Source organism: Garra rufa, chromosome 2 (assembly GCF_049309525.1).
Source record: "Garra rufa chromosome 2, GarRuf1.0, whole genome shotgun sequence".
NCBI lineage: Eukaryota > Metazoa > Chordata > Actinopteri > Cypriniformes > Cyprinidae > Garra > Garra rufa.
This window is the reverse complement of record NC_133362.1, coordinates 57,088,446-57,107,780: the sequence shown is the minus strand read 5'-3', so window position 1 is coordinate 57,107,780 and position 19,335 is coordinate 57,088,446. Positions and strand designations below refer to the sequence as shown.

The 19,335-nt window shown below is 41.2% G+C and overlaps 2 protein-coding genes and 3 non-coding genes across 5 annotated transcripts in view; 2 read left to right on the top strand and 3 right to left on the bottom strand.

Moving 5' to 3' along the window:
* Positions 1 to 19,335, top strand: part of LOC141325997 (uncharacterized) — an 85,411-nt gene that overhangs the window by 28,625 nt on the left and 37,451 nt on the right. The gene's annotated exons all lie outside the window — the stretch shown is intronic.
* LOC141325622 (uncharacterized) lies at positions 10,578 to 14,574 on the top strand. Its single transcript, XM_073834397.1, has 3 exons — positions 10,578 to 12,756; positions 12,846 to 12,993; positions 13,099 to 14,574. Exons 1-3 carry the CDS (start codon positions 11,020 to 11,022, stop codon positions 13,671 to 13,673), a joined length of 2,460 nt encoding a protein of 819 aa, XP_073690498.1. The 5' UTR covers positions 10,578 to 11,019; the 3' UTR covers positions 13,674 to 14,574.
* trnav-cac (transfer RNA valine (anticodon CAC)) lies at positions 16,460 to 16,532 on the bottom strand. The gene has a single exon. It is a non-coding gene; the product is annotated as a tRNA-Val (tRNA).
* trnav-aac (transfer RNA valine (anticodon AAC)) lies at positions 17,714 to 17,786 on the bottom strand. Its single transcript has one exon. It is a non-coding gene; the product is annotated as a tRNA-Val (tRNA).
* Positions 18,559 to 18,631, bottom strand: trnav-cac (transfer RNA valine (anticodon CAC)). Its single transcript has one exon. It is a non-coding gene; the product is annotated as a tRNA-Val (tRNA).

The following is a 19,335-nucleotide window of genomic DNA, read 5'->3' as shown; positions in this document are numbered from 1 at the left end:
AGGTTTGTTAGGACTTCCGGGCCGTTTCTATGGCTGCGGAGATACAGTCAGCATGAAGTTCGGCAGTTTTAAATACCATGCATGAAATGTCAGCGCATTTCGGATTTGCACAACAAATAAGCACTATTTATATTCTCATCTTATGGCACTGGATCATCTCAGCTCGTTAGAGTGAGGCACATTTATCCACAGCTTTACTGCGGAAAAAAAAAAAAAAAAAAAAAAAAAATACACAAATTGTGTGCCGTTTTAAACAACACACAGCACATGTGGCCTGAACCACTTAATTCTATTTGATTAAGGTTTCACAGTACTCCCATAGAACTGACGCTTGTGTGCTCGCTTTACGCGGCGCGTCTCAAGTTTACTAGTTTTAAGCAAATATTTGGTAAAAGAACGTTAGTTAGCTATTCTAGCGATCTTAAACGTGGGAGGTGTGTAACGTTAGCCTAGTTGAAAACAACAGTGGAACACGCACCGCGTCGCCAGGCTACAGAGCTCTATTTAACAGAAAAACAAGGAATTCGCTTACTTTCCTATTATTTTTGTCTCGGCGGACAATTTCTAAACGTTTAATCTGTAGTTTAAATTCTTTAGAAGACAACTCGAGGCACACTTTTCACTCAATCCAAACTGTAGCCACAATAAAACTTGTTAACACAATAACTGTTTCACTATCTGGTCTATTTCTTTCCGGATAAAAATAGAACAAATACATACAGAATGACTTGAATTTTATATCACAAAGTACAATTTGCCAGCATTATCCTCCACCATTTATGTAGAAATTAACTCAAATTTAATGTTGATTCGGATATAGAATCGAATCTAAACTTCAGGGAAATCAATTTAGAATTAATAGTTTATATTTCCTGACCGGTCGTCCACCGAATCGGTCAAATCAATACACTTTATCAATTCCAAAGTCTATTCACGTTCATTGGCAGGAGCGTAAATAAACTTAAATATTAATTTGGGAAACTAAAGCCAGGTAGCTTGATCTAGGCAAAATAGTACTTTGTGAACACAAAAGGCAAGACAATTCTCTCAATGAAAACAATGATTTATTGAAAACTACACTAGGATTACAAAACTAAACTACTCAAAACACGAACACATACACACACACATTCACACGCACACTCATACAGTTTCAGAGATGGGATTTTATGAATTTTGAGAAAACCCAAGACTTGTTATATTACTGTTACTAGCTTCTCACATCGCAACCTCAGAAAATCATCAAGCAGAGATCTAACTTAAACAAACGCACCAGATTTCAACAAGAAATAAGAGACCTTGTTTACTTGCTCTTGGCCGGAATGGGGATTCCGTCCGGGCTGGAGGCTCGTCTCAGCGGATGACTTGGTTGGTTGCTTGCTAGCCGGTCTTTCGGATGACGTCTTTCGGGAATTCCTCAGGATGAGGGTTGGACAACCGGAGTTGCTCTCAGAGTTCGATTGGCGCCTGGGTTGCGAGGCGCGTAGGCTCTGAAGGTTCAAACCGGGATGCGGAAGTCTTTTGCAGTTTCTTGTGAGTTCTGGAGGGCAAGAATGCCTTGTAGTTGGAACGAGCAGGCGATCTTCGGCAGAGAAAGTTTAGAGTCTTTCAGGATGTTTCAAGGCTCTTCTCGCTCAGTTCAATCAGGTCAAGTCGGCACTTCAAGCACAATTCAAGTCAATTCAAGCCAAATTTCTGGTTCGGGTCAGTAAGTTTTAAAGGGTCTTCCTAAGTACCACCCCGAGGGCTGCGAACCAATGGGGTGGTCACGGGGCGGGGTCCCGCACCCATGCCACTCCTCCTGGCATGTAATTTTATTTGGGATATAGATTTCTCTGCGATTTAGTTATTAACTTCTGTTAACTAGCGTAATGCATACAATACACACAAAATGAAATTCTCATTCACTCAGACAACCTGCAATCGTTATGATCTTTCGAAAGAGACTAAATACAGAACTATAAGGTTACACATGGGATACACGCTAAATAACTTGATTAATTAAGGCACAAGGTATAGTAAAATACATGAATACACGACACCCATTGACATACAGAAAGGAGGGTGTCCTATCCTTTTGCATAGTAAATTCGAGTGATCGAAATAGCGTTCTTGGTATCTTTTTTTTTCTGTATCATATTTGTCCGCACATCCTTTGCGCGGTGGGGTATTTCTGGGTTTTGAGTGGAAAAACCCCACGCTGCTTGAGCGGAGGTCAGTAAGAGTTCGGCGGGCCAGAACGGGCAATCTGGAATTGATCAATGTTCTTTGTTTATTCGTGACTCAGTTTATGATGGTCTCGGCCAAAGTGCGCGAGACAACTGGCTCTTTGTGGAATGTCGAGGGGGGAAGACGATCTTTGGGGAATTGTCCTTTTCCGGGAGTTTCACCAGGATCAAAAAGATTGTAGTCATGAATTAGCGATTAGCTAGTTTACGCCGAACACAAATCACCGTTGTCTCCCTAATGGGATTAAGTTTATGGCCGCTCTGCTCCCTGCGGCGTAGCAAACGGACCATCGGGTAGACATCGTGACGCCAGTGTTTTCGCGCCGTTTCGGCAAATGGTTCAGACAAAAGAATCTGGATCTTCACACGGAGTATGGAGATTTGTTCATCACTTATGGTTTTGCGTAACTAAAATCCTACACTAAGAACGTCTCAGTTACGAATTGTAACCCTCGTTCCCTGAAGGAGGGAACGGAGATGTCTCGTCGAGACCGACGAATTGGGATATCGCCTGGATAGACCAATCTACTTTGTGTGCATACAAACGAGCCAATGAATATTGGCATGCATGATTGCAGCCAGCTGTGGCTGATCACAGCGTGAGCATATAATGCGCAGCAGGTGCATGCATCATCAAGGTTTCGCTGAGGAGCTGGGACAGGCCCGGCCGTACATCGGTGGTACAGGAGCCGCAGCGACGGGACGAGACGTCTCCGTTCCCTCCTTCAGGGAACGAGGGTTACAATACGTAACCGAGATGTTCCCTATCAGTCGGTCCGTTCGACGTCTCGTCGAGACCGACCATTTGGGATCCCTAACAAAGCGCCTTGGCTGCTGCCCCTTCCAGTGTCCTGAGCGGGCCCCGCTGGGTCCCGTTACTGGCTTGGCCAGGGGCTCGCATCAGGGAGATAGCCAGTCACTGTATAACAAGCACACAGCAAAATCCCCGGTGTTAATTTAACACTCCCAGTGTTAATTTGTGGACTCATATATACACTGCTTCAGTGTTAACTTTAACACTGAAGCCAGTGTTAAAGTTAATGAGATAATTAGGTGATTAACAAAGTGATGATTGATCATTATTGAAGACACCTGATGTTAATAAGCAGAATCCCCAAAGGAGAAAACCAACATTTTAAAGCAACCATTATAGTGGTCAATGTTTGCATTAGTTGGGCTCTTGACCCTTAAATCTTTAATACTAGATTTTGTTTGTTGCTGTGTTTGATTTAAAACAGCCAGACATAAGCTCATGTCATCAGGTGATGATTATCCCACATAGCAATTGACGTCTGGCCCAGCTCTGGGCCAAGCAAGCAGTTACACTCGGCCCGAATGCCGCAAAGAATTACGGCCCGTGTGCGGCCCAAATCTGGACTACAGACATGAGGCACACGTGAGCCATAACTGGCCCAAATCTCAGCCAAATAGTAACTTATAACCAGCTCTAAACTGGGCCAGAACATGTTTTAATAGTGCTACCCAATCTCAGCCTTCAGTCAACCACATAGAGACCACAGTGATAGCAATTAACCATTGAATCAATGTCAGAAATGGTTGATTTATGAATCTTTTGTATCCGCTATTTATGTTGAAAATTTATCAAACCACCATTGTTGTGATCAGTATTTGCTGTAGTTAGACTCTTGACTCTAATGTTAGAATTTCATTGTCTTTTGTAACAATGTGCTAGAATACATTGGTTAAGACAATGAAAGCTAAAATCTGCTGGGAGCAGATGATGATAGTAATTGTAATCTTGGTGAGCTTGCTTAAATATTTGTTCACAAGTGTGTTTGAATTTATATGTCGTTGTTTTTTTTTTTTGAGACAAATTTTAGCAGGGGTCCAGATATCGTACATCAAGAATCAGCGTATGCAACTCAACAATGGTGACATTCGGCAAAACAAATTTTTATGCAGAAATGCATGCTGGGTATTAACATAGTACAAAACTCATTCATGATTCCCAGCATGCATTGCAGTTGATCTGTTTATCTGAATTAGCTTGATGATTGTCACCATTGATGTGGTTTGCATGACAAGTGTTGATGTCTAAATCTTACTTAACATTACCACAGAATTTTTGCATTTGTGATAAAGAACACTTACATCAGTAATGAAAGACCATCAATTTTATTCAGTATTATTTATCAGCTTTAGTTTCTTTAACTTAATTGACACCATCACAAATAGTAATCTGCTCCAACTGCATTTTTTTTTTACTTTTTCTTTGGCCTCAGTGTTTATACTGAAACACTATTGTAGATCCAAAAGACAGTTAACTTAACAAAAAGTAAGAGTCAAGAGCCCAACTAAAGCTATTACTGATCACAATAATGGTGATTTGTTGAAATTTTAACATTCTTTTTAGCATTAATAGCGGGTGATATTAATTCAATGTCATTAACATTGACAAATCAACCATTTCTGACATTGATTCAATGGTTGCTTGATATCAGGGTGGTCTCTATCTGGTTGACTGAAGGCTGAGATTGGGTAGCACTATTAAAACACGTTCTGGCCCTGTTCAGGGCTGGTTATAAGTTACCATTTGGCTGAGATTTGGGCCAGTTATGGCTCATGTGTGGCTCATGGCTGTATTGCAGATTTGGGCCGCACAAGGGCCGTAATTCTTTGTGGCATTTGGGCCGAGTGTAACTGCTTTGCTTGGCCCAGAGCTGGGCCAGATGTCAATTGCTATGTGGGAGGTGTTGGGAGAATACATTCTTCAGTTCGGCAAGTACAAGGGCAAGCCTTTCAGGTGGTTATTGGAGAATGATGTCGGCTATGCTTTGTACCTGTTCGATAAGGTTGAGGAAGAAGAACAGGCTGGGCAGTTTAACCCAGAGGGTCCTTGCAAGGACAGCCTCATTTCCTTTCTTGAATACTCAAGAAGCTTTAAGGAAATTGAGGATCTTAAACGGTATCTGTCTCAAAGGCCAAATCCAGTGCCAGTTTTGATAGAGGATGACAATACTGTTGGATTTGGAACAAGAGCAAAAGATACTTGGAGAAAAATTTGGGATACCAGGGCAGACGGATATGCTTTCTTTATAATGAAGCAGAAGTGTGTTCCAGGCAGCAAAATGTACAACTTGCAGCAGTATCTTTTAAAACTGCAGCAAAAACAGCTAACGATAAACACTCCTCCATTGCAATCACCATCAGCTTCTACTGGAAGACCACCTGTTACTTCCAGTAGTGCCTCTGATCAGCCTGGTAAGTTAATAAAATTCATGCAAATTTGCTTATATTGATTATTAAAGCCTACTGATGCATTGATTTTGTTTTATAGTGATGGAGGAGGATGAAGAACTGGAGAAAATTATGCTGAGTCTTTCTCCAACAACCCAGATAGCAAAAATCATCTGGCCCAGATCTGGCCCAGACCTATCGCAAGTTCTGGGCCAGATCCGCGCAACGGACTCGGGCCGGTTTTGTACGGCACAACGGGCCAATACCGGCACGGATCCGTTTTTCCGCATCTGGACCAGAACTGGGCCAGCCCCGGGCCAGATGTGGAGTCCTTTATGGTGATTTGGCCCAAACGTGGGCCGCATCTGGTCCAGTACCAGGCCGGATCTGGGCCAGTACCATTCCGGATCTGGGCCAATACCATGTCAGATCTGGTTCAGTACCATGCTGGATCTGGGCCAGTACCATTCCGGATCTGGGCCAGTGCCATGCCAGATCTGGACCAGTACCATTCCGGATCTGGGCCAGTACGATGCCAGATCTGGTTCAGTACCATGCCGGATCTGGGCCAGTACCATGCCGGATCTGGGCCAGCACCATGCCGGATCTGGGCCAGCTCGTTTTTTTATATATAAATAGACCTACACACACACAAACACAAATTGTATACACAACTAGAATTTTAATACAGTTTGTTTATTTGTATAGCGCTTTTCACAATACATATATCAATGCAGCTTTAAAGAAAAAGCCTGTTTTGTTGTTACTTGATAAGACAAATCATACAAGTAAATTTATGACTTTATAGTGACTACAAGCATCTTATATAATGCATAATTATCTTACTGTCTTATACCACCTTTTTGTTGAGTTGTAAAATGAAGCTCTAAATCAACAAAAACTTTAAAAGTACTGATTTAGATGTATAGACAATAATTTTACTGAACATTTTACTGAATATTTTTTTGTTAGAAAACAAGACTTAATATCTTAAGTGATTTTACTTGTCAGGTATAGGCATCTTAATTTCAGAATATTTAGATATTTATACTAGAAGACAAGACAAAACACAGCAGCATATTCATAATAAAACAACTGAATTACTACACAAAACAAGAGCAAAAGATGGTCCACTTTGCATTTTTTCTTTCATTTTGATCTTTTTTGCACAAAAGGAAAAATTAACGTTTATTTAAAACACTATTCCAAGTAGTACATGTCTCTAATTCTAGTGCTTACTTACTGTACAAAATATTTGCAAAGATTAAAACAAGTCACAAGCCTACACAATGGGAATGAAAAGAAACTGAATAATTACCACAGGGAAAGTTCTTATACTACAAATGTGTTGTCACCATTGTGTGCTTGAGTTGGTTCTAGTTGAAATAGTCTTCTTCAATGTCGTTTTTAAGGTAAATGCAAGCCCTCTTGCTGACTCCAGACATTTCTTTCCTTTTCGTTGTCTCTAAAAATAAGATTAAAATTGGGAAAAAAATGTTATTACCATCTCTCCATCTCTCTCTCTCTCTCTATATATATATATATACAGGAGTCAACATTTGAAGTGAAACCTTTCAAAACCTTCCATCAAAATTTTCCTAAAACCAAAAGGAATGGAAAATTTTGATGAACTTTTTTGATCTAAGTGTACTAACACCTTGCAGAATATGCAAAATGTTAATTATTTAACAAAATAAGATAGATTATACAAAATGCTTGTCATTTTTATTACTGACCTGAATCAGACATTTCACATAAAATGTTTACATACAGTCCACAAGCAAAAATAGTTGAATTTATAAAAAATACCATTTTCAAAAGTTTACATACGTTTAATTCTTAATACTGTGTTGTTGCCTAAATGATTCACAGCTGTTTTTTGTTTGTTTGTTTATTGATAGTTATTCATGAGTCCCTTGTTTGTTCTGGGGTCCGTTTCCCGTACAACGACATAACTCGCTGGTTAACCTCCATAGTACGATGCATCGTTGTGGAAACGAACTAGCTAGTCACAAGTGTTTCCCGAACACGGTCGCATCTCCGTCGTTTGAACCACATTAGTTCAACAACTTAGGGCCGTTGTTAATGACGTCACCGAGTAATAACTTCTGTTATTTAACTGATTAGGGTCTCTAAAAAATGCAGCTTTATTGAACATGGCACCTATGACTAATTTACTATTTTTGTTCCCTGTCATTTCTCTTTATTTGATGTTTGATTCATTGCGCGTTCTCTCTTACGTCATACTCCGGGGTTCCCTCAGGCATTTGTGCACATGCGCACTATTCATAAACAACGCTTAAAATGACGCACAAAAATACATAGAGTAAAACGCATTTATTTTTAGATAAAATTGAGGATATAGATTGTACTGCGTGTTAGCTTGCAAACTGTGACCAAGAACATAATTTATTAAGCCCACATGTGTTACTAAGAAGCAACGATGCTTCTAACCACAGGTCGAGAGCTGTAGTTCCAACCAAGTAAGTTTCTGACGCTGTTTGCGAATGTTCGTTTGAACTATGGTGTTGGGAAACACCCAATCGTTGAACTATGATGGTAACGACGGAACTTGCGACCATAGTTGGCTAACGATGCTTTTGGGAAACGCACCCCTGAACAGTTAAACTGCCCGCTGTTCTTTTTCAGGTCCTATTTTAAATAAATCACGTTCTTGTGAATCATAAAATTTTGATAACTAAGTACCAATAAGAATCCAGCAGCAAATCAGGATATTATAATAGATATATGCTATACATATTTATGATTGGAATAATTTCTGAACGATCATTCATGTGACATTGAAGACTGGAGTAATGATGCTAAAAAAATCACAGTAATAAATTGCATTTTAAAATATATTAAAATAGGATATAGTTATTTCACAGTGTAATAATTTGTAACAATATTACTGTCACATGTTTGATCTGTTTTGGTTTAGTTAGTGTTTGCCCATAATTGGTTCTGTTCTTGTTCTCTTTAGTCAATTAGCAATTAACTCCACACACCTGTTTCTGTTTCTATTAGATGTGCTACCTCTCCTTGATTCCTTGTATTCGTTTTGTGGATTAAAAGGCTGTTTTTAAAATTTTCTTGCTTTGTGTACTCCATAGCCCACCAGCACACAAAACAATTACTTTTACTTACAATTACTTTATTTTTGATCAAATAAATTCAGCCTAAAGGGTGTGCGATATGTTTTAGCTAGTACTCAGCCGTTACCATAGTTGTTAGCCCATCACCACTAACCACCCAGCAATCTTAAACATTAAAAACAAATATAAGCATTTAAAATTCGTTAATAACATATAATTACATACCTGTGGGCCTGCCGTCTTCTTCATGTTAGCAATCCCTCTGATAACATAATTAGTTAGCTACAATCCAACACCGATCTAAGGAGCAATAAAAACACCAAACCTTTAAGTTAAGGAGTAACGTACACAACATAATAAGAAATACACTTATTAACAGAACAGTTTGATCACACCGTGTGACTTACCTTGGTGAAGTTAATGGTAGGAGTTTTGAGGTAGGAGCATAACGTTATGTCTGTATCTGTCTCGATCGTCTTCTGAACTCAAAAAAACAGCATGCTCGTTTCCACGGACGCGGCCCTGATCCGCTTTGTGACTGTTGTTCCCGCCCACTGAAACCCGGGCTGAATCCGTGTTACAGCACTGAAACGGATGTGGAATTGCCGGTTTGAAAACGGATCCGGCACGGAGTCAGCTGCTGTCTGGGCTCGTTTCCACGGAGGCGGCCCGGGTCCGCTCTGCGACTGTTGTTCCTGCCGACTGAAACCCGGGCTCGGGCCGAATCCGTGTTACAGCACTGAAACAGATGCGACTGTTATGCGGCTTTGCCGGTTTGAAAACGGATCCGGCACGGAGTCAGCTGCTGTCTGGGAAAATATCTAACACAGCTGAGTAAGTGAATTAAGAATCACGTCATGTGTGTTAGACAGAGCCATGTCAAGTTCAGCATGTTTATGACGCATTAAATTGCACACACTGGAGGAAAACTATTCAAATTGTAATGCTTAATTTTCAGGATCATCTGAAGCCATGGGATCCACAGTCGTTTCTACAGCAGGTTAATTTATCACATCAGATTTGGAGGCTTATTCTGTTACATACAGACTTCTGATCCTCCATGTCTGAATTTAATTATCTTAGTTGTTTTTTTGGCAGTGTTCTTGCCTGTTCTAAAAAACATGTTCTTTTGTTCTAACTACTGTTAAGGGTTGAACATGCCAGTGGTGAGGGTGAGTGCACTTCATTAATTGTATGCATGGTATTTAAACTGGTCTTATTTGTTGTTGTGGAATGTTTATTATAACTTGCATTACAAGAATAAATAGAATGATAGAATAAACAATGATTCTAGTAGTTTAATGTAGTCAAGACAATTAAATACACATTGTGTACATTCTGTGTTTTAATATATTTTTTATTTTCTCCTTGTGCTGTTTCATGCAGGTCTGCTGCAGCCTCTATATACATCAGTTCCTGTGTGTAGGCCTTCTCCATGGAGTGAAGTCTCTTTACCACCTGCAACAACACAATCAACACCTGCACCAATGCCGCCTGCACTGACCAAAGCCCCTGTTCCCAGCTACTCGACCAAAAAAGGTTAAGATAGTTAACCACACATCATATGAATTAGATGTTTTGTTATGTTTTTAATTTCCTCCTTGTGCTGTTTCATGCAGGTCTGCTGCAGCCTCTATCTACATCAGTTCCTGTGTGTAGGCCTTCTCCATGGGGTGAAGTCTCTTTACCACCTGCAACAACACAATCAACACCTGCACCAATGCCGTCTGCACTGACCAAAGCCCCTGTTCCCAGCTACTTGGCCAAAAAAGGTAAAGACAGTTAAATGCATATCATGTGCAATCAGTGTTTTACACACGCACACACACACACACACACACACACACACACACACATATATATATATATATATAAATATAAATTAATAAATTTACTTTTACTTTGGGATTTATGCAGTTCTGCCGACATCACGCGCAGTCTCTAGTCCTCCCAGTCCCAGTATGCCTTCTTCACAGACTGATGGCTCTGTACCATCTCCTGCAGCACAATCAGCACCTACAACTCCTGCATCAATGCCATCTGCACAGACAGAAGCACCTGTTCCCAGCTACTTGCAAGATATTAGCCGCTGGAACTGTTCTCTTCATCAAAGAATTTGGATGAAGACAGAGATGGAGTCCATGGGGCTCTGGCCAGGATCATACCCAGTAAGAAACCTCATGAATATGGTCTCCTTGTGGCGCTATCCACCTCAGCCTGAGCTTATAGAGACAAACACTGGTCTTCCGTCACCCAAATACTTCCAGCTCCATCCCTTTTTCATTTGGAAACCTGAGCACAGTATAATGGAAAGGCTTAGGAACAATTACATCCTGCCTTGTCTCTACGGCTGTTAAAGTCCTAATGTTGTGTCCTCTGGTGTGGGAAGACCCCGAGTGGTCCTTGGTACTACCAGCCAATATTACATCCTTGCTTCACGTCTGTGTTGTAAGGCATGCAAAAAATACTGGTTCGCTGATAAACCTCAGTGGCTAGACATGCTACCACAGCGATTCACAAACATCTTGCCAGCCTTCCTCACCCATAAGAAGGCAATCTGTAAAACAGTAATGGATGAACTGAGGCGCTCTGGAAAATCCCCTAATGACATGGCCAACCAGCTGTCTGAGGCGCTTCACCTTAAATATGAAAGAGCCCATCTGGCCTACCTTCTCAGTGTGCAGAACGTCAGGGATGCTGAAGCAGGGCTGTATGGTCAGAAAACCATCACTGGGGCACTGAGGAAGGATGACACACCTGGACCGTTTGGGGGTTACGAAGACACTGATGGGTGGCATGGGGTGTCTGTCTCTGCACACTATTTAGTAGAGTGCCTTCTTCATGAATATCAGCGGCAGGAAGCAGCTCTCACTCAGCTCCTACAAGGCACTTTTGGACAGGTGTTCAGGTCAGATCACACACGCAAAGTTGCTAGAAAAGTGACCCTCTCATCTGGCACAATGTCATCCTATGCTGTGATGAATGAGAACTGGATGATTCTGTCCTGGGTGATGCTGCAGAGTGAAAGTGAGCACTCCCTGGAGTCAATGTACTGTGGGCTGGCCAATCGCTACAGTGCTGCTGGTATTCCCAAGGCCAAGTACCAGTGGGTGGACATGTATGAATCACGAATCAAGGTTATGCATGTCAAATACATTAAACTTAATTTAACTTTCCCCTTTTATGTAATTAGGGACTGCTGTGCCGCTTTCAGAGTGATGGACCCAGGACCTTATGAGCACCAGCAGTGGGAAGCCTGGAGGACCACTGAAGCTATTGTGGCAGAGGTTACATCAGGAAACCTCAAGAATTTACATGCCGCTTGCCGGAAGTTCAATGAGGACATGGTTGTTAAACTGGACTTGTTTCACTGTATGCGGCGGTTCACCAGGGAGTGTTTTTCGGAGCACCATCCTCTGTACAGCTCATTCTGCCAGTTCCTCTCTTCTGCCTTCTCTGTAGTTGATCAAAGTGACATGGAAAAACTGAAGAACGCATACAAATTCTGTGGTATCGAGCCTGCTAATCCCACCAAGCAGCACATCAGAGAGCACTGCAGGACAAAAGTGCCACATCCCAGAGAGCTGCTCCAAAGAGTGGAAGAAGTGCTTCACCATTTCCATCTGGCAAAGGATCCCAACAACATCTTTCTTTTTAAACCATCAATGTTAAAAATGTGGTGGATTCAGCGTATCCACATTCTTAGAGGCTGCCTAAGTGACCCTGAGGTGGAGGAAGGAATCCTCTACAGGCATGGTGGAACCCTACAGCTCAATCATGTCAAGGGTGATGGAGCTGCTGTCCCCATTTGGATCCCCGTCAGAGGCACTTCCCAGCAGGAGGGGTTTCATTTTCACCAGGCTCAGTGGGTAACAGGCAATCGCGTCTCTCCTGAGTTGTTCCAGGCACAGGGAATGACTGGTGTGGCGCGCTGGAATTATCAGCGGCTAGTGGACCTGAAGCAGCCTGGGGTTGTCTTACCTGGAGTGTTTGACCCTGTTTTGATGATGGAGTTAAACAGGGCATCTATAAGAGTGACAGGGCAACCCAAATATCCAGCTCTGCACATCTCCAGCAGGGACACAAGAGAGAGGTTTGGCCTGCAATATGTGGAGCCAGGCTGTCGACCTGTGCCTCTTGACTTTGACAAACACAAAAGCATGAAGACAGACCTAGGAGATGCAGAGATGCAAGAAGTGTCTTCATCTGGCATTCCATTCTCATTTCCATCTCAGGTGAGCCTTTAAACTTTTTTGATAACAGACTATGACTATTGATTAAAAAAACTAACTTTTTTTATTACACTCATTTTGCTCAATTTCAGGAATGCTTAGACGATACCTCTTCTGCTGAGACCCCTCTTGCTCCAGAACCAGAGACCACCCCACAGACTGTCATTTTTCACCAGTTTTCCACTCCAAGTGCTGTGTCAGTGAAGGAACAAACATCTGTGGAGTGTCTATTAGATGCAGGTAATCATATTATGCATACAGGCGTCAATGTGTGTATTCTGTCTGCCTCATCTATGCACACAAAAAATAAATACTTAATTTAGTACTTTTGTGAATCTCTTTTAGAACTCCCAAGCACATCACCACTGCCTGTAGCTGCTTCTCCCTGTGCTGCTCGCACTGGACCGATTAAGACAGGTGGCAGAGTCTTTGTGTTGGACCATAACAGATGGACGGATCCAATGAGAAATGCCATTGATAGTTTGCTGGCTAAGCACCATGGGAGCAAGGACCTACTTACAAAGGTGGATGCTGAATATGCTGCTATGGTACAGAGTGCCTGCACTGACCCCAACAGCCTTCTGCACTCAACCACAAAGCAGCACATAAGCAGGTACATAAAACACCTTGCTAAAAAAAAGAACACCAATGCTTCTCTCAACACCAGCCCTGAAAAGCTCTTGGAGACACAACAGTTGTGGCAGCGTCTTCACTCAGGTAGTGAAACTACCAGTGTCCCAGTGACAGTACTGCCACCTGCCCCAGTCAATCCACCTGCAAAGACTGTTCCTGAGGCTGTCCCTCTGGACCAGACAGCACTCGAGAAGATGGTGAAGGACATCGTAGAGAAGCAGCAGGCCTTTCAGCAGCAACAACAACAGCAGCAGGCACCACAAAAAAACAAACTAGATCCTGTTTAGCCTGTGGCCAGCCTAAGTCTCGATACATGGGTGATGGCTCCTCAATTCATTTCTTTTATCAAGGTAGTGATGTTAAATACTTCTACTGCTCCAAGAAAGTATTTGACACATATTCAGCAGAGGGCCTGACGAACCCCAGAATGCCTTTTGAAGACTTTGCAGAGACTCCTTTTTTTCAGCGGGAACTAGAGGCCTCTAAGCAGAGAGGGGCAGAAAGGAAGAAGGTCACTGAGGAGAGGAGCAAGCGGAAGTCAGCAGTGGAGCATCCTTCTGGTCGTTTGTGCAGATTCTGCCACCTGCCACTAAAACAAGGACCCAACAGTCCTCATATACATGCTGGTTTCCCTGGAGTGGCTGGCAAATACATTTACTGTCCTGCTAAAGTGTTTTCCCTTTATCAGGCTCAGGGAATGAATGCAGAAATGTCGTGGAGAGACTTTCAGCAGTCTCCGTTCTATGAGGCTGAGAAACAGAGGTGGATGGAGGAAAAGAAAAAATGACTTCACTGTGTTACAAAACAGTATTTGAGGTCTGGGCATGTCATTTGCCAATAATAATCCTTGCACAAAGTTATGTATGTGGGTATATATATTTTGTTGCACTTTTAAAATTATTATTTTTTTAAATTATTTAATTTATTTCTATTTGTTCACTGAAATACCACAAGTATTGTATTTTATTATATTTCATTGTATTTTAGTGGGGTTTTATTTTGTTGACTTGCATTGTTTGTGCCCAGTTTTGTAAACACTATATGTTAATAACGGTTACTGTTAAACTCTGTACATAATTATTTAATTTTAAAATATTTGTTCATGTCTTTTCCTGTATTATCTACAACTTAAGTTTCTATTATTATTATTTATTCTATAATTTAAAATTATTTAATTTATTTCTATTTGTTCATTAAAATACCAAAAGTAATATTGTCTTGCATTGTTGTTGTTTTTTTTTGTTGTTGTTTTTTTATTGACTTGCATTGTTATTTGATCTTGCTTAGTTTTCTAAACGTTAGTATAATAACTGTTACTATTAAACTCTGTATTTAATTGTTTTTTTTCCACTTGTGTTTTAAACAGCTTTAGATTTTGTTATTATTATCATTATTATTTAATCTTTAAATTTAAATTGTTTCATTTATTCCCATTTGTTCATTAAAGTACCAGTATTGGCCACATTTGCATTGTGTTTTGGTGTTTTGTTAATAGACTTTTATAGACTTAAGTTAATTTTATAGACTTGCATTGTTATTATCTTGCTTTGTAAACACTAAATGTTAATAACTGTTACTATTAAACATTCATAATTGGTCATAATTATTTAATAAAGAACATATTTTCTAGTTTTTCCTGTGTTCTTCACAACTTTAGATTTTATTATTGTTGTTGTTTAATCTATAATTATTTAATATATATTTAACTATTATATATTTTGGTTAGTACTGTACTGTAATTACATTTTTTCAGTTTTATATAATATGTATATTATTGAACTAGGCCTATAAAAAAAATTTGAAACTTACTTTTTTGCTGTTTATTGGTTATATTTCATATATAGGGGTTTTCTGAACATAGTTATACAAATATGAAGTGAATGTCTCTTTAAACATAGAGGTCTAAAATATGATCAAAATGTTATTATCAGTTAGTCACATTCAAATGTTTTCTATATCAAACATAACTACACCCTATTATAATGTAAATGTTTATTAAGATTGTACATTTTGTACATTCTACACAAGAATAATTATTTAACATTTTATTTTATCTTTGTGCACAAAGTTCGTTTATTATATATAAATCGTTCTTAGAGTGTATCTACATGAAAGACGATTACAAATTCATTTTGCGTTATTTGTGGCCGAGGCGGGATTCGAACCTCTAATTGTGTGTAATTTATTCGGCCCGCCTCCATGGCCCGTCCTTTGTTCCTATTGGCTAGTCAGCGCTCTACATCTACGTGCGGCTGGCCCCCGCGTGTTAGGCGAACGTGATGACCACTACACTACAGAAACTTGATTAGGATACACCGTTCTTTTAACTCGGCTTGGCAGAAGGCCTTTGTAGTGTTGACGAAAAAAGCAACAGATCCCTACTTAAGCAATTTTGGAAAAAGCCACCAGCTGTTGCCGCCCAGTTTCGAACTGGGGACCTTTCGCATGAGGCGAACGTGACAACCACTACGCTATGGAATCCCGCGCAGAGATGACTGCCAGCAATCTCCTGGTGATCGCTTGTGGAAGAGCGAACTAAGGAAAAGATAATTAAACACCTCACCTGACTTTGCAAACATTTCATGTTTTCCCACAAAAGAGAAACACTGTCTCTGCTCGGTAAATCCACTTGGCAGAAGGCATTTGTAGTGTTTACGAAGAAAGCAGTAGATCCCTACTTAAACAATTTGGAAAAAGCCAACAGCTGTTTCAAACTGGGGACCTTTCGTATGTGAGGTGAATGTGATAACCAATATACTACAGAAACTTGTGCAGAGAAGACAGCCAGCAATCTAGTGGTGATCGCTTGTTGAAAAACCTATAAAGGAAAAGATTACTAAATCTCTCGTCTGACGATGCAAACAATTAATGTTTTACGTCCAAGGCAAAAAGCTGTTTCCGCTCAGTTTGAAACCGAGGACCTTTCGCGTGTAAAGCGAACGCGATGACCGCTACAGAAACCTGACGGGGAGCCTCTCTTCTTTTAACACTACTTGGCAGAAGAGGCCTTTGTAGTGTTGACTAAGAATGCAGCAGAGCACTGGCTTAAGCAATTTTGGAAAAAGCCAGTAGCTGTTTCCACCCAGTTTCGAACTGGGGACCTTTCGCGTGTGAGGCGAACGTGATAACCACTACACTATGGAAACTTGCAAAAAGAACACAGCCAGCAATCTCCTGGTGATCGCTTGCTGTAAAACGAATAAAGGAAAAGATAACTAAATCCCTCCCCTGACTTTGCAAACAGTTCATGTTTACCCACAAAAGACAAACACTGTTTCTGCTCGGTTTCGAACCAAGGACTTTTCGCGTGTTAGGCGAACGTGATGACCACTACACTACAGAAACTTGATTAGGATCCACCGTTCTTTTAACTCGACCTGGCAGAAGGCCTTTGTAGTGTTGACGAAGAAAGCAACAGATCCCTACTTAAGCAATTTTGGAAAAAGCCACCAGCTGTTGCCGCCCAGTTTCGAACTGGGGACCTTACGCATGAGGCGAACGTGACAACCACTACACTATGGAATCCTGTGCAGAGACGACTGCCAGCAATCTCCTGGTGATCGCTTGTGGAAGAGCGAACTAAGGAAAAGATAATTAAACACCTCACTTGACTTTGCAAACATTTCATGTTTTCCCACAAAAGAGAAACTCTGTTTCTGCTCGGTAAATCCACTTGGCAGAAGGCATTTGTAGTGTTTACGAAGAAAGCAGTAGATCCCTACTTAAACAATTTTGGAAAAAGCCAACAGCTGTTTCAGAACAGTTTCAAAAGGGGGACCTTTCGTATGTGGGGTGAATGTGATAACCATTACACTACAGAAACTTGTGCAGAAAAGACAGCCAGCAATCTCGTGGTGGTCGCTTGTTGAAAAACCTATAAAGGAAAAGATTACTAAATCTCTCGTCTGACGATGCAAACAATTAATGTTTTACGTCCAAGGCAAAAAGCTGTTTCCGCTCAGTTTGGAACCGAGGACCTTTCGTGTGTAAAGCGAACGTGATGACCACTACAGAAACCTGACGGGGAGCCTCTCTTCTTTTAACACTACTTGGCAGAAGAGGCCTTTGTAGTGTTGACTAAGAATGCAGCAGAGCCTGGCTTAAGCAATTTTGGAAAAAGCCAGTAGCTGTTTCCACCCAGTTTCGAACTGGGGACCTTTCGTGTGTGAGGCGAACGTGATGACCACTACACTATGTAAACTTGCAAAAAGAACACAGCCAGCAATCTCCTGGTGATCGCTTGCTGTAAAACGAATAAAGGAAAAGATAACTAAATCCCTCCCCTGACTTTGCAAACAGTTCATGTTTACCCACAAAAGAAAAACACTGTTTCTGCTCGGTTTCGAACCGAGGACCTTTCGCGTGTTAGGCGAACGTGATGACCACTACACTACAGAAACTTGATTAGGATACACCGTTCTTTTAACTCGGCTTGGCAGAAGGCCTTTGTAGTGTTGACGAAAAAAGCAACAGATCCCTACTTAAGCAATTTTGGAAAATGCCACCAGCTGTTGCCGCCCAGTTTCGAACTGGGGACCTTTCGCATGAGGCGAACGTGACAACCACTACGCTATGGAATCCCGCGCAGAGATGACTGCCAGCAATCTCCTGGTGATCGCTTGTGGAAGAGCGAACTAAGGAAAAGATAATTAAACACCTCACCTGACTTTGCAAACATTTCATGTTTTCCCACAAAAGAGAAACACTGTCTCTGCTCGGTAAATCCACTTGGCAGAAGGCATTTGTAGTGTTTACGAAGAAAGCAGTAGATCCCTACTTAAACAATTTGGAAAAAGCCAACAGCTGTTTCAAACTGGGGACCTTTCGTATGTGAGGTGAATGTGATAACCAATATACTACAGAAACTTGTGCAGAGAAGACAGCCAGCAATCTAGTGGTGATCGCTTGTTGAAAAACCTATAAAGGAAAAGATTACTAAATCTCTCGTCTGACGATGCAAACAATTAATGTTTTACGTCCAAGGCAAAAAGCTGTTTCCGCTCAGTTTGGAACCGAGGACCTTTCGCGTGTAAAGCGAACGCGATGACCGCTACAGAAACCTGACGGGGAGCCTCTCTTCTTTTAACACTACTTGGCAGAAGAGGCCTTTGTAGTGTTGACTAAGAATGCAGCAGAGCACTGGCTTAAGCAATTTTGGAAAAAGCCAGTAGCTGTTTCCACCCAGTTTCGAACTGGGGACCTTTCGCGTGTGAGGCGGACGTGATAACCACTACACTATGGAAACTTGCAAAAAGAACACAGCCAGCAATCTCCTGGTGATCGCTTGCTGTAAAACGAATAAAGGAAAAGATAACTAAATCCCTCCCCTGACTTTGCAAACAGTTCATGTTTACCCACAAAAGAGAAACACTGTTTCTGCTCGGTTTTGAACCGAGGACCTTTCGCGTGTTAGGCGAACGTGATGACCACTACACAACAGAAACTTGATTAGGATACACCGTTCTTTTAACTCGGCTTGGCAGAAGGCCTTTGTAGTGTTGACGAAGAAAGCAACAGATCCCTACTTAAGCAATTTTGGAAAAAGCCACCAGCTGTTGCCGCCCAGTTTCGAACTGGGGAACTTTCGCATGAGGGGAACGTGACAACCACTACACTATGGAATCCTGTGCAGAGATGACTGCCAGCAATCTCCTGGTGATCGCTTGTGGAAGAGCGAACTAAGGAAAAGATAATTAAACACCTCACCTGACTTTGCAAACATTTCATGTTTTCCCACAAAAGAGAAACACTGTCTCTGCTCGGTAAATCCACTTGGCAGAAGGCATTTGTAGTGTTTACGAAGAAAGCAGTAGATCCCTACTTAAACAATTTTGGAAAAAGCCAACAGCTGTTTCAGCACAGTTACAAACTGGGGACCTTTCGTATGTGAGGTGAATGTGATAACCATTACACTACAGAAACTTGTGCAGAGAAGACATCCAGCAATCT